The 14,464-nt window shown below is 44.4% G+C and overlaps 1 protein-coding gene and 1 long non-coding RNA gene across 5 annotated transcripts in view; one reads left to right on the top strand and one right to left on the bottom strand.

The window, feature by feature from the left end:
• Positions 1–14,464, bottom strand: part of unc93a (unc-93 homolog A) — a 148,920-nt gene that overhangs the window by 5,101 nt on the left and 129,355 nt on the right. For 3 of the 4 annotated variants that reach the window (XM_048535527.2, XM_059648434.1, XM_059648435.1), the window contains 2 exons: positions 13,349–13,484; positions 9,598–9,729 (listed from right to left, as the gene is read on the bottom strand). In XM_048535527.2, coding sequence (XP_048391484.1) covers positions 9,598–9,729; positions 13,349–13,484 — 268 coding nt within the window. The remainder of the gene's footprint in view (positions 1–9,597; positions 9,730–13,348; positions 13,485–14,464) is intronic. The other variant, XM_048535528.2, reaches the window with a different exon arrangement.
• The window catches only part of LOC132210008 (uncharacterized), a 107,144-nt gene that overhangs the window by 30,296 nt on the left and 62,384 nt on the right, over positions 1–14,464 (top strand). The window lies entirely within an intron of this gene.

Raw genomic sequence — 14,464 nt, 5'->3', positions numbered from 1 at the left:
AAGGGGAGCAGAGATTTGAAGCTTGTGAAATCCACATTGATACCATTGGGCTGCACAGTTCCCAAGCAAAATATAAGATGCTATTCCTGCAACCATCGGGTGGCATCATTGTGGCATTGCAGGAGGCCCAGGATGGACATGTCGCCTGAGGAATGGGAGGGGGAGTTGAAATGGTTCGTGACTGGGAGGTGTAGTTGTTTGTTGTGAACCGAGCATAGGTGTTCCACAAAGCGGTCCCCAAGCCTCCGCTTGGTTTCCCTGATGTACAGGAGGCCACTGTGGGAACAGCTGACACAGTATACCACATTAGCAGATGTGCAGGTGAACATCTGTTTGATGTGGAAAGTCTTCTTGCGGCCGGGTGAGAGGGGAGGTGTGGGGGCAGGTGTAGCACTTTGTGCGGTTGCAGGGAAAATTGCTGGGTGTAGCGGGGCTGGAGAAGTGTTTGGAGCAGACAAGGGAGTCACGGAGAGAGTGGTCCCTCTGGAAAATAGGTAAGAGTGGGGAGGGAAAAATGTCTTTGGTAGTGCGGTCAGATTGCTGATAGCAGAAGTGTTGGAGGATGATGCATTGGATCGGGAGGTTGGTGGGGTGGTACAAGAGGTTGAGGGGGATTCTGTTTTGGTTCTTATCACGTGTAGAGGGTGTGAGGGATGACTTGCAGGAAATGCGGGAGGCACGGTCAAGGGGGCATTCTCAACCACTGAGGGGGTGAAGTTGCGGTCCTTGAAAAACAAGGACATCTGAGATGTTCAGGAGTGAAATGCCTCATCCTGGGAGCAAATGCACTGGAGATGAAGGAATTGGGAATAGAGGATGGCATTTCTGCAGGAAGGTGGGTGTGAGGATGTGTATTCTAGGTAGCTTACAGAGTCGATGGGCTTGAAATGGATATCGGTTTCCAGGTGGTTGCCAGAGATGGAAACAGAGAGGTCCAGGAAGGAGAGAGAGGTATCAAAGATGGTCTAGGTGAACTTAAAGTTGGGGTGGAAGGTGTTGGTGAAGTGGATGAACTGTTTGAGTTCCTTGTGGGAGCATGAGGTATATGCTGATACAGCCATCAACGTAACAGAGAAAGAGATGGGGTTTAGGGCCAGTGTCGGTATGGAAGAGGGATTGTTCCATGTAATCTACAAAGAGGCAGGCATAGCTTGGGCCCATGCGGGTACCCATGGCCACCCCCTTTGTCTGAAGGAAGTGGGAGGAATTGGAAGATAAGTTGTTGGTGTGGAGTTCGGCTAAGTGGACAAGGGTGTCAGTGGAAGGGGAACTGGTCAGGCCTGTGGGACAGGAAGAAGCAGAGGGCCTTTAGGCCATCTGCATGGAGAATGCAGGTGTATAGGGATTGGATGTCCATGGTAAAGATGAAGTGTTGGGGATTAGGGAATCTGAAGTTTTGGAGGAGGAGAAGGGCGTGGGTGTTGTCACGGACATGGGTAGGGAGCTCCTGGACTAAGGGGGAGAAAGTGGAATCGAGATAAGTTCAGTGGGGCAGGAGCAGGCAGTGACAATGGGTCGACCAGGACAGTCAGATTTGTGGATTTTTGGAAGAAGATAGAAGCGGGCAGTGTGAGGTTGGGGAATGATGAGGTTGGAGGCTGTGGGTGGGAGGTCACCTGAGGTGATGAGGTTGTGGACGGTTTAGGAGATGATGGTTTGGTGGTCAGGGGATGGGGTCATGATCAAGGGGACAGTAGGAGGAGGTGTCAGAGAGTTGGCGCCTGGCCTCAGCGATGTAGAGGACACTGCGCCATACTACGACTGTGCCTCCCTTGTCCATGGGTTTTATGGTGAGGTTGGGACTGGAGCGGAGGGCTGCACGTTCTGTGGGGGAGATGTTGGATTAAGTGAGAGGTGTGGAGAGGTTGAGGCTATTGATGTCACGACGGCAATTGGAGATGAAAAGATCGAAGGAGGGTGGGAGATGAAGAGGTCGAGGGGTAGTGTCCAGGAGGAGGAGGTGGGAGAAGGGTTCAGTAGATGGAGAGTTAGGCTCAAAGAAGTAAGTGCAGAGGTGGAGGCGGTGGAAAAACTGTTCAATGTCCAAGTGTGAGCGGTATTCATTGATGTTTGGGTGGAGGGGGCAAAGGTAAGCCCTTTACTGAGGACTGACCATTCATCCTCAGTAATGGGGAGGTTTGGGGGCTGGTTAAGGCTGGGTGCTACAGTCTCCTCTGGAGCTGCTGGCTGTGAAGGTGGTGGGTGGCATGATGTTGGCGGTGGGTGGACTTGAGTCTGCATTGGCGGTTTGATGAGAGATAGTAGGAACTGCCGATGATGGAGAATCTGAAGTAATAAGGTGTAGAGCTGGATGAACACAGCAGGCCAAGTAGTAACAGAGGAGCAGGAAAGCTGATGTTTCGGGCCCAGGCCCTTCTTCAGAAATCGGGGAGTGGAAGGAGATTCTGAAATAAATAGGGAGAGACAGGGAGGTAGATAGAAGATGGATAAAGGAGAAGATAGGTGGAGAGGAGACAGACAGGTCAAAGAGGTGGGATTGGAGCTGGTAAAGGTGAGTGTAGGTTGGGAATCGGGGGGGGGGATAGGTCAGACCAGGGAGGACCGACAGGTCAAGGAGGTGGGGATGAGACATGTGGGTAGGAGATGGCGGTGGGACTTGAGGTAGGAGGAGGGGAGGAAGGACAGGTTAGGGAGGCGAGGACGAGCTGTGCTGGCTTTGGGGTGCGGTGGGGGAGGAGAGATTTTGAAGCTTGTGAAATCCACTCTGATACCATTGGGCTGCAGGGTTCCCAAGCGAAATATGAGGTGCTGTTACTTCTGGTGGCATCATTGTGGAAATGCAGCAGGCCCCAGATAGATGTGTCATCCAAGGAAGTAGAAGGGGGAGGTGAAATGGTACACGACTGGGAGGTGCAGTTGTTTGTTGCGAACCAAGTGTAGGTGTTCCACAAAGCAGTCCCAAGTCTCCACTTGGTTTCCCAAATGTAGAGGAGGCCACAATAGGAACAGCAGATACAGTATACCACATTAGCAGATGTGCAGGTGAACATCTGTTTGATGTGGAAAGTCTTCTTGGGGCCTGGGATGGGGGTGAGGGGAGAGGGGCAGGTGTAGCACTTGCTGCGGTTGCAGGGAAAAGTGCCGGGGGTGGTGGGGCTGGAGGGGAGTGCAGAGCGGACAAGGGAGTCCCGGAGAGAGTGGTCCCTCCAGAAACCAGTAAGGGTGAGGAGGGAAAAATATCTTTGGTTAGTGGGGTCAGATTGCAGATGGCAGAAGTGTCGCAGGATGATGTATTTGATTCGCAGTTTGTGGGGTGGTATGTGAGGACGAGGAGGATTCTGTTTTGTTGTTTTTGTGGGTAGGGGGTGTGAGGGATGAGTTGCAGGAAATGCGAGAGACACGGTCAAACGTGTTTTTGACCACTGTGGAGTGTAAGTTGTGGTCCTTGAAAAATGAGGACCTCTGGGATATCTGGGTTTGGAATGTCTCAGCTTGGGTGGAGGTGAAGGAATTGGGAATATGGGGATGGCCTTTTTGCAGGAAGGTCGGTAAGAGGAGGTGTGGGAATTGGTAGGCTTGAAATGGATATCGGTTTCCAGCTAGATGCCAGAGATGGAGACAGAGAGGTCCAGGAAGGAAAGAGAGGTATCCGAGATGGTCCACATGAACTTAAGGTTCGGGTAGAAGGTGTTAGTGAAGTGGATGAACTGTTCCAGCTCCTCGTGGGAGGAAGGGGATGTAACGGAGGAAGAGATTTGACATTGGGCCAGTGTAGCTTTCGAAGAGGGATTGTTCCACCTATCCTACAAAGAGGCAGATGTAGCTCGGGCCCATGTGGGTACCCGTGGCCACCCCCTTTGTCTGTAGGATGTGGGTGGAATTGAAAGAGAAGTTGTTAAGGGTGAGGACGAGTTCAGCTAAGCAGATGAGGGTGTCAGTGGAGGAGGACTGGTGGTGCCTGTGGGACAGGAAGAAGCGGAGGGCCTTTAGGCCATCTGCATGGGGAATGCAGGTGTACAAGGACTGGAGGTCCATGGTAAAGATGAGGTGTCAGGGACCAGGGAATCTGAAGTTTTGGAGGAGATGGAGGGTGTGGGTGGTGTCACGGACATTAGTGGGGAGGTCCTGGACCAAGGGGAAGAAAATGGATTCGAGATATGTGGAGATAAGTTCAGTGGGGCAGGAGCAGGCAGAGACAATGGGTCGACCAGGCAGTCAGGTTTGCGGATTTTGGGAAGGAGGTAGAAACATGCAGTGCGGGGCTGGGGACTGATGAGGTTGGAGGCTGTGGGTGGGAGGCCACCTGAAGTGATGAGATTGTGGATGGTTTGGGAGATGATGTTTTGGTCCTCGGGGATGGAGTCACGATCAAGGGGGTGGTAGGAGAAGGTGTCAGAGAGCTGGCGCCTGGCCTTAGAGATGTAGAGGTCAGTGCGCCATACTACACTGGGCCTCCCTTGTCCGTGGGTTTTATGGTGAGGTAGGGTTTGGAGTGGAGGGCTGCATGTTCTGTGGAGGAGAGGTTGGAATGGGTGAGAGGAATGGAGAGGTTGAGGCGCTCGATGTTGCGATGGCAATTGGAAATGAAGAGGTCAAGGAAGGGTCGGAGGCCTTGGAGTGGTGTTCTGGAGGAGGGGGTTTGTTGGAGTTTCAAAATCCCCCCTCCCTTGACCACCTCCCAAAACTAGCCCAGCTCGTTCCCGCCTCCCTAACCATTTCTCCCACCTCAAGCCCCACCCCCATCTTCTACCCACTAACCTCATCCCACCTCTTGACCTGTCTGTCCTCCCTCGACCGACATTTCCCCTCCCTAACTCCCCACCTACATTCACCTTTATTGGCTCCAACCCCGTCTCTTTGACCTGTCTGTCCCCTCTCCACCTCTCTCTCTTTATTTCCATACCTCCTCTCCATTATCCATCTTCTATCTGCCTCCCCCTCTCTCCCTATTTATTTCAGAATCCCTTTCCCCTTCCCCATTTCTGAAGAAGGGTCTCAAACCGAAATGTCAGCCTTTCTGCTCCTCTGATGCTGCTTAACCTGCTGTGTTCATCCAGCTCTACACCTTGTTATCTATAGCTGAACTGATGAAGAGGTTTTGAATTGTTTGTCTGTACTTAAAGCTGATAAAGTACTTGTACTGATGAGATGCACCCAAGGAGAGTAAGGAGAATGGCAAGGGAAATTGTCAAGGTGCCATAACTTTTGAGTTTCCTTAGACTCAGCGTTACTGCCAGAGAACTAGAGAATTGCATTTTCAAAAGAGGATAATAACAGTCCAAGGAATAATTGTCCATTCAATTCACCCTCATGAGCACTGCAGTGGCTGGGAAGGTTCTATTGATTAAATTGGGATTAAAATTAATACAGTAGTCACTTGGGTGAATAGGGATTAATTAAAGAAAGCCAACACATATTTGTCAAGGCTTCCGTGATGCCATGCTTGAAAGTATGATTGAGGCAAGTTCATTTGAGGCATTTAAGGGGGAATTGAACTGTAATCTGAAAAGAACGAATGTGCAGGGCTACTTGAAGAAGACTGGGGAGTAGCACTGGAGAGCTTGCTCCTTCAGAGAGCTAATGCAGTAACAATGGGTGTAATGGCCTCTTTCTCTACTGTACTATATCTGTGATTTGATGACTATTAAATGGAAGTTAGCCCTGTCTTCGGTCTTCCAAGGCTTCTGGAGTGTTTCCATGATAGGTTCCCTGTAAGGTCCAAGTTGATGCCAGCATTCACATTTAATGAAAAGTCTTTGCAGAAAAGGAAAAACCAGAGCTAGAATCTGAATTCTAAATCCATCCAGAAAGAGGAGATCAAAAGGACAATCAAAAGATAGCCCTGCAGTTTAGAAATTATTTGCTGTGTGAACTTCTCCAATGTGAGATGTATTTATCCTAGTTCTCTTAGCTAACCATAGATGTCTGTACAGAAGTCACAGCAGAGATGAGCAATCATGTGAACCAGGAGCAAGATGGGTTCAGTATAGAGAGAGGATGAATTGCCAACTTCAAACCCTAAGAGTGAGACTGTCTGAGTGAGTTGAACAAATGATGTGCAAACATTGGATATCAGGGTGGAGGCTACAAAGGCGTCACTCAATTTACATGGGATTAGATGGGCATTGATAGGTACATTGTTCCTCTTCATCGACTGGCTTAGGTGTAAAAGATGCACGTGGGTCACAGACATTTGTATCTCACTCTCTACCTCATGCATTTCCCATGGCAATCTTCATAGAGAGACATATAGATTTAGCTACCTTAATGGGGCCAGTGACAGCCCAGTGATAAATGGTTCTTCTCAATGCCACCTGGAGCAAAGCAAACTGTTCCCTTGTATTTACAAAGGAAAAGAATGCTCAATAGATGGTTGAGCGTAAAGACTGGTGGAGAAATGCACTCAGTCCATGTTCTCAATGAGATCAGCATGGAAAGTGAGGCGGATTAGTGTTTTACTTTCAACTCTGTAACAGTAGTGTACGGCACCTGCAGACTGAAGCAGTGCATTCCATATTAATGGGACCAGTTGTCTGCATTTTTCCTCGTGAATGCAACAGGGACTTGAGATGACCCACTTATACAGTATTTTGTATCTTCTCTCAGAATGAAAACGTATACTTCTCAGAGACGCACAGCATCACATCTCTCTCCATTGCATACATTGATGAATTGACTCCGGTTCATGCTCTTTTGAGCATCTCATAGGACACAGTTATAGATGGCTATGACAGTCAAAATTATAGACTGTTGGAGGATGGTTGGAGGTCAGGTCCATGCTGTGTACCAGGCTGATGAAGGGAGTTTGGTCACAACTATACAAAACCTATTGGAGATGCACAAAAAAGCAGGGGCTCAAGATGTGGAGCTACCATAGCAACATGGCTGGTGAAGCAATCCATTCAGACCATGACCTTATGTGACAGGTAGATGAATGCTTTACTTCATCCATGGAGAATTTGGTGATCTTAATCCAACAGACTATTCAGTGCATGTTTGGCATCAACACAAACCTGTAGATTATTACTGACTGAAGCAGTGGGACAATGGAAGATGAATAGTACCTTTTGTCAGCCCTCCAGGAAAACCTCCATTGATAAGAAGCAGGGAGACAAAGGAGTGAGAAGATGCAGCTGTCACAGTTGAGAGTTCCTCTCAAGACACCCTAAGGATTGCTAGGAGATTCCAATTCCCTCTGCCAATGACCCAAAGTCCTCTAGCGGCAATGTCCTCAGAATAGGCTCTTGTAGTATCTCAGGTATCCTCTAGTTGCTCTGAGCCCTCCAGGTCTGCTGCTTTTAACAAATGCCATGGTCAAAGAATGAGGGGCGTGGAAATCAACGATGTGACTATAAATCATCTGCAGACTCTGGGGATGCACTTCATTGCACCATTGGAAATATTTTAAAAAGGAATCTGGCTGGCACTGGTGTTTATATTGTCGGTTAAAAGTCTATCTAATGACCAGTGTAGATGGGTGTTGTGGTTGGAATCCAAATGGAATACCCGTTGTAGCAGACGCTGAAGGAATTGTCCAGGAAGTTGAAGATTTTGCTAGACAATTCCCAGAGACCTGGAAGTCTCTTAAAACAGAGAATTCAAGACATTTCTGATGAAATCAAGTAAATAATTGCTCAGGAAGAGTTATACTATTAAATACATAATCTTAACTCCTGAGTAACTATTCAGTTGACCACATACTTAGCTCTCACAACCCCAATTTCATCTCTCTCCAACCTTAAACCCTCTGACCCTGCCCTGATGCCCCTCGCTCTCCACCCAGAATGCTATTCTATTCCAGATCCACTCCCCTACCTCTGGACCTAATAACTCCTTCCACCACTTCGAAATTACCACCTCCAAACTTCCCCCTCTCCAGATCCACTCTCTCAGCTATCAATGTGGTATGCTACTCATCTGTTTCCTCCTCCTGGCACTTCACCTTTAACCAACATGCCATTTTATCCATCTGGCACCTTACCCTCCTATCTATTTGGCATCCAGCACATGGCATCCTACTCTCTACCCAGTTGCACCCTACTTTCTGACACACTATCCTACCCACCTAGCACCCCAATTACACTTGTACACTCTTACTTTACATATTTATTGTTTGATGACAGCTATCAAAGTAGCTAATTGTGATTCTGGACCTTTGAATGCTAGAATAAAGCTGCACATACTGCAATGTGAAAAAACTGTCAAGCTCAAACAATAGCACCTCATGGTTTAACTGGGCACTCAAGAGCCTTCTGGACTGAATATTCAGCTCAATGGTTTTAGATCATGAAGTCTTGCAATTTTATTCTCTTTTTCCTTGTTTGTTTTCTTTAATTTTGATTCTCCTTTCATACTTTTCCTTTATGTTCAGATGCTAGCTCTTCAGGATTCTGTCAATCATAATTTTTCCAGATAAAAGGTCTAGTGCTTCCTTATTTGTCACTATGGCCTTGCATAGTAAAACTCTGTTTCACTTCATACTGTTCATCTTATTCAGAAGTTTCTCTTTGTTCTTTCATTTGCTTAATACCTATTAACATTTCTAAAATTCTGAAGAAAGGTCACATAAATGAAATGTTGGGTGAAGTTAATGGCCGTGATGATGACTTTATTCATTGGCTGGGAAGTCGCAAACAGACCCTAGCATGTGTGTCTTTGTGGCTGTAAGTCTTTGGAGGCAGAGTGTGGTCAGTCAGTCAGAAAAGAGAAACGTGGCAGTAGGCCCAGTATGAGAACCAGCACCGGAAACTGACAGAAAAAATAATTGGAACGGCTTGTCATCAAGGCTAGTCTAGCACAAGACAGGGTGGTTTAAGTGGAGAGGACAGGGGAATGTTCCCTGTTGTTCAGGAATGGTCCTTACTGCCAATAGGGTCCACCATGTGGTATAACGTAGGATAAGGCTTTGCTTGGCTACTTTCCTGACCCTGACTTAACTGGCTGAGTCAGAAATATTGGGTCAAGCTCTATATCCCACATCTCTCACCTGATTAAACAGGCACCCTCAACACTTCGTTGAGTGGTGAGTATAACATTTAGCTCCCAGATTTGAATGCCACAAAAGGTTCTCTTGAAATATGAGCAGAGGATGCCCACTGAATCATTGACCTTTCTCAAGCACCACCATTCAGAATCAGAAAAATACCTTATCATGAAGGATGTTTGTCAATTATAATTGATCACTGCAGTGTGAATGTCTGATTGCAGCAAAATTAAAGCTTCCACCAAAATAAGCATGTAACAAACTATAATGGCCAGTTACAACTCGTGTTTCCATGTTTGCGGAAGACAGAAAGATAGACAAACAGATGTGCCCCATCTGCGGCATGACTCCAGATGGACCAGAGGTGATGGAGCTGACTAGTTGGCAGCTGCACAGCTCATTTTGTTGATGTTGAGTGGGTGTGGTGCACTGAAACAGTGAGTACACTAATGTGAACAGTGATTATTATATATATTTCTTTAACATTTCCAACTGATGAAAGCTTAAGTTGTATTGCCTATGGTGGGAAAATGGAAAACAATCTACTCCATTAACTTTCTTATAGTGTTGCCACAGTTATTTAGACACAATATTAAAATAAAGATCTATAAATAACAATTATATTATCTTGTCAGTTATTATTATCAACATACCATTAGTCTGTGTCTGCCAAATAGCATCAGCCATTCCCCAAAGAGAAGGGAACACAAAAAACACTGGCATTTGTTCTGGTCGTGGATTCCATAAAAACAATGCCATTATTGATGCAAGGTTTGTGATGGTTGCTATGACATGAAATAAATAAATACGGTTCCATATTATTGTACAAAGCTTGCAGTTAATCTTCTTAGCACATTATACTGGGCTTGCAACTATATGCCATAATGTGTACCAAGCCATAACTTACTCTACTTTTAAAATGCTTCAACATTGTCAAAAGAGCTGAACAACTAATAATCATAGTTTAACACCCCCTTTAAAATCAAAGCTAATCCTTCAAATGCACTCGCCTCATACTGCAATTTCACATGTGGAATCACAGATAACATCACAGGTAACTATCGGCACCAAAAATAGTGCAAATCCATGATAGAAAAGGACGGACACACTGTCCTTGCTTCTTGCCGTCCTCTGCATATCAGCCTCCTATTGTTGCTTCCTTCTGCACCACACTTTTTACCACTCCCTATCATTTACCTCACTCTGTTAGCTGCTCCTTCATATTCTTTACAGAGTCCTTCACAGAGTCAGAGAACTGTTCGTGTATTGAGTGAGGCCACTTAGCCCATCATGTCTGCACAAGCCCTCTCTGATTGACCATTAGGATGTTCCCATGTCTTTGCCTGGAAACCTGCAAACTATTTCAATTCAAAACATCATCTAATGTCTTCTTCTATGTCTTGGTTGAAGCTGCCTCCACCACACTTTCAGGCACTACATTCCAGATGTTAATTGCATTCTGTTTCAACAAAAATTTTCTTCCATTACATTTACCAGTTTTGCAGAAAATGCCTGTTGATCTATTTTATCTGCAGCAGTTTCCTCCATTCTATTTACCTCTTCGACTTTGCCTCACTCTGTCTAAGGTTGTCTTCACTGTTCTCTCCCATCTCCTCTCATCTCAGTCATCTGCTAGCTACATTGTTCTCATCCTGTAATGAAAGGAGCTGCAGTGAGAGTTGGGGAGAAGTGGGAGGAAACAGTGAAGTGAGCAGGGGAACCAGGAGAAAAGGGAGCAGTGGAATATATGACTGATAAGAAGCCACAAATTAAATTTAATGGAGGGATGTGTGGAGTGATTCACTTCAGTAGAAACAACTCAAAGGGACAACATAAAATAAAACGTGTAATTCTAAAGGGGCTGCAAGAGCAGAGGAACCTGGTGTAAATGTGTATAAGTCATTGAATGTGGCAGGACAGACCGAAAAAATGATTACTATAGCATACAATACCCTAGCTTTACAAGTAAGGGCATAGAGTATAAGTGCATGGAGTTAATGTATAAGACACTAGTTTGCTCATAACTGGAGTACTGTATTCTGGTTCTGAATACCACAACTTAGGCAGAATGTGAAAAGCTTGAAGATAGTGCAGAAAAGATTCAAAAGAATCATTCTTGGAATTATTTTATTTTATTTATTATGAGGGTGAGGAGCCGAGGCTACATGGATAAACTGGAGAAGTCAGGCGTGCTTTACTTGAAGAGAAAATTGAGAGAAGATTTGATGAGGATATTCAAAACCAAATTGGATGTGGCCAAAATAAATTGGGAAGTACTATCCACACTGATAATAAAAGCAAAAGTGATGTGAGGAAAAAATGAGTGGCAACAAGAGGTTTGGATCTAGAACATGTTGCCTGAGAATATGGAGAAGGTAGGTTCAACTGAGGCATTTAAGAGAGAATTGGATTGCCATCATAAAAGAAGAATGTGAAGTGCTATGTGGAAAAGACTGGGAGGTAGCACTAGGTAAATCATTCCTTCAAGAGCTGCAGCAGATAAAATAGATCAACTGGCCATTTTCTGCAAAACAGGTAAATGTGATGTAAGAATATTTTTGTTGAAACAGAATGCAATTAGCATCTGGAACGTACTGACTAGCAGTGTGGTGGAGGCAGCTTCAAATCAAGACATAGAAGAAGACATTAGATGATGGTTTGAATAGAAATAGTTTGCAGGTTTCCAGGCAAAGACATGGGAATGTCCTAATGGTCAATCAGAGAGCTCGTGCAGACATGATGGGCTAAGCGGCCTCATGCAATACAGTAACAAGTCTCTGACTGTGATTGTAATTTTAACTAAGATCTGTTCCAATGCTACACTGATTTTGAAGACTTGGAACTCGGATAATTTCAAGTCGACCTGTTTAGAGATGTTATTACACACCTCTGGAGCACGTAGAACTTAAACCTGGACCTCCTAATGGTAGGGACACTACCACTGCGCCACAGGAACCCACTGGGATCTCATAGATACTTTCCTGATCAACCTGCTCAGAGACATTACACACCTGTAGAGAAGGTAGGTCTCCTTGCTCAGAAGTAGAAGCATTACCAATGCATCACAAAAACCCTATCTGGGAATTGAGATTTTTTTTTGTCAACTTGTTACTACACATCTTTGGAGCAGACAAGACTTGAACCCAGATCTCTTTCATCAGAGATAGGGACATCACCACCTTACCACAGGAGCTTCTTGGGAACGCAGGTATTTTTATTCAGCGCATTCAGCTGTATTATGATACATCTCATGGAAAGTTTTTTACGCAGAGAGTTGTGGGTGTCTGGAACGTATTGCCAGCGGAGGTGGTAGAGGTGGGCACGATAACGTCATTTCAGATGTATCTACACGATAACGTCATTTCAGATGTATCTAGACAGGTACATGAATGGGCAGGGAGCAGAGGGATATAGATCCTTGGAAAAGAGGTGACAGGTTTAGATAGAGGATCTGGATCAGCGCAGGCTTGGAGGGCCAAAGGGCCTGTTTCTATGCTGTCATTTTTTTTGTTCTTTGTTCTGCTTATGTTCCCACAATTTCTGAGTGTTTTTAAAATGTAAAAACTTATTCCTTTGTGTCCAGTGCTATGGTGCTTTTGGCTGCCTTTACAACATTTATGCTAAAGCCGTGTAGGTGTATTTGTGGATTGATGATGAGGACCACAAAAAAAAAGCACCATGAGAAAAAGCATAATCCATAACATTGCTGTCATGTGGACCCAACACTTCACAACCTATTAGACGAAAAGAAGTCTTGCAGAAGGAGGAGTAGCATGAAGGCAAGCAAAAACGGGTATGGCATCAATCATCAGTTTCCTTTCTTCTAAAGAACAGTTTACTGAAGATTGCATCATTTGCGTCATTCCTTTCATCTTACAATACTCTGCTCTAGAAGCTGGGTCACGTTGCAATAATAGGCCTATTATGGTTTGCAGCAGCATGTTAAAATAATAGTAAAGTGAAGGCAAGACTACACTGAAAGATTATAAGACGACAGTATGAATAGTAATTATCAGGATTGTTTAACTGTAGCTGTTTTGTGGGTGAGAGGAATGATCCAGTTGATGTAATCTTCATTAAACTGTCCTTTGTCAGTTAGGACTTGGTGATTAATGTCACTCCTGCTCCTTCTCTTGCTGGATTTTTTTGTCTGCCCAGACGGTTTTAAATGCTACTCCCTCATGATAGTGATGTTGCAGAACCTCCTCCCTTTCATTCCAGATGCTTTTTCTCAAAGTCTTTGTCCTCAAACAGGGAAGACAAACATAATTTCAGTAGCTACGTGCAACAACCAGGTAATCTTTGCTGTTTGTTTCTTAGTAATATCTGACTTAGCTTATAAAACAGACTCAAACATTCCTATGAGTTTTGTCACCTTAAGATTTAAAATACAACTGAACTCACCAAAGGCAAACAGTGGCATTCGCCCAGTATATTTTGACATTTTTCCAAATATCACAGAGAAAATGGAATTTGAAGCACCAAAACAGATCATGACATAACCAACAAATTGTATTCCAATTGTACAAGTGACATATGCCTGTGGATAGAAAATAAAGAATGAGTATCCATTAAGCCTACATGTTTTAGTATCCTGTCAATCAGAGAAAATTCCTTTTCACTCCACCTTTGTTTCCAACTCCCATAAATTTATCAATATGTCACAATATTACCTCCATGTCTTTCATTTCTGGAAAATTGTGGTTAAACACACCTTCAATTTATTCACTTATTTTTTTCAATATTCTATAGCAAAATCCATCAGGTTCATGATGTTTGCATATATTATATCCCTTACCTTCACTATTAAAAAAAAATTTAAATCCATTAAGTTCATCCCAGTTCATACTGGTTTTTGAGTGAAGGGCTTATTATATGACTGTGCATCTGATCTAGGTAACATTGATAGTACTGCAAATGACATGCTGCCTGCTTATCAGCATCATTATCATACGCAGTCAACTGGGACATTCTGAGTGCAGTACGTACTTCACTAGTATGAGTTTCAGCTCTGCATTTCATAAAGGCAACTCACAAATTTTAAAAGTGAGGTGCATTCTGGTTGTAGCAGCTAGTGGAAGTATTTGAAGATATGTTAAAGAGAAGGAATAAACATTGTAATGGAGCAGAAGACAGATGATTACCAAGTTCTCAGATGTAATGTTGGTGGTCTTAACATTTCCACAGTGCGATGGGATCGACAAGGCATATATTGTAAATGAAATAGTAGTAGGTAGTCACAAAGTTTAATATAAGGAGCCGGGCTCTGAGTATTTGGCTACAGTGCAGTAAAAACTATAGTGTCCTCATGAGTGACTAAAAGTCAGGGAATGCATCTTCAAATACCATCTTCTATCTCCTACATCAGCAATCATCACATGACTCTGTGCTTCACACCCTACCAGATACTCCTCAGCAAACAAGACTTATGCTTAACATTTTGATGTTACAGTTCACTCTCACACTGTTAACAATGATACTAATTTCACACCCACATCTTGCAGCTTCCATATATTGCCA

The sequence above is a fragment of the Stegostoma tigrinum genome, chromosome 9 (assembly GCF_030684315.1).
Source record: "Stegostoma tigrinum isolate sSteTig4 chromosome 9, sSteTig4.hap1, whole genome shotgun sequence".
NCBI classification, from domain to species: Eukaryota; Metazoa; Chordata; class Chondrichthyes; order Orectolobiformes; family Stegostomatidae; genus Stegostoma; species Stegostoma tigrinum.
The sequence above is the reverse complement of the archived record's forward strand: the minus strand, read 5'-3'. Positions and strand labels throughout refer to the sequence as shown.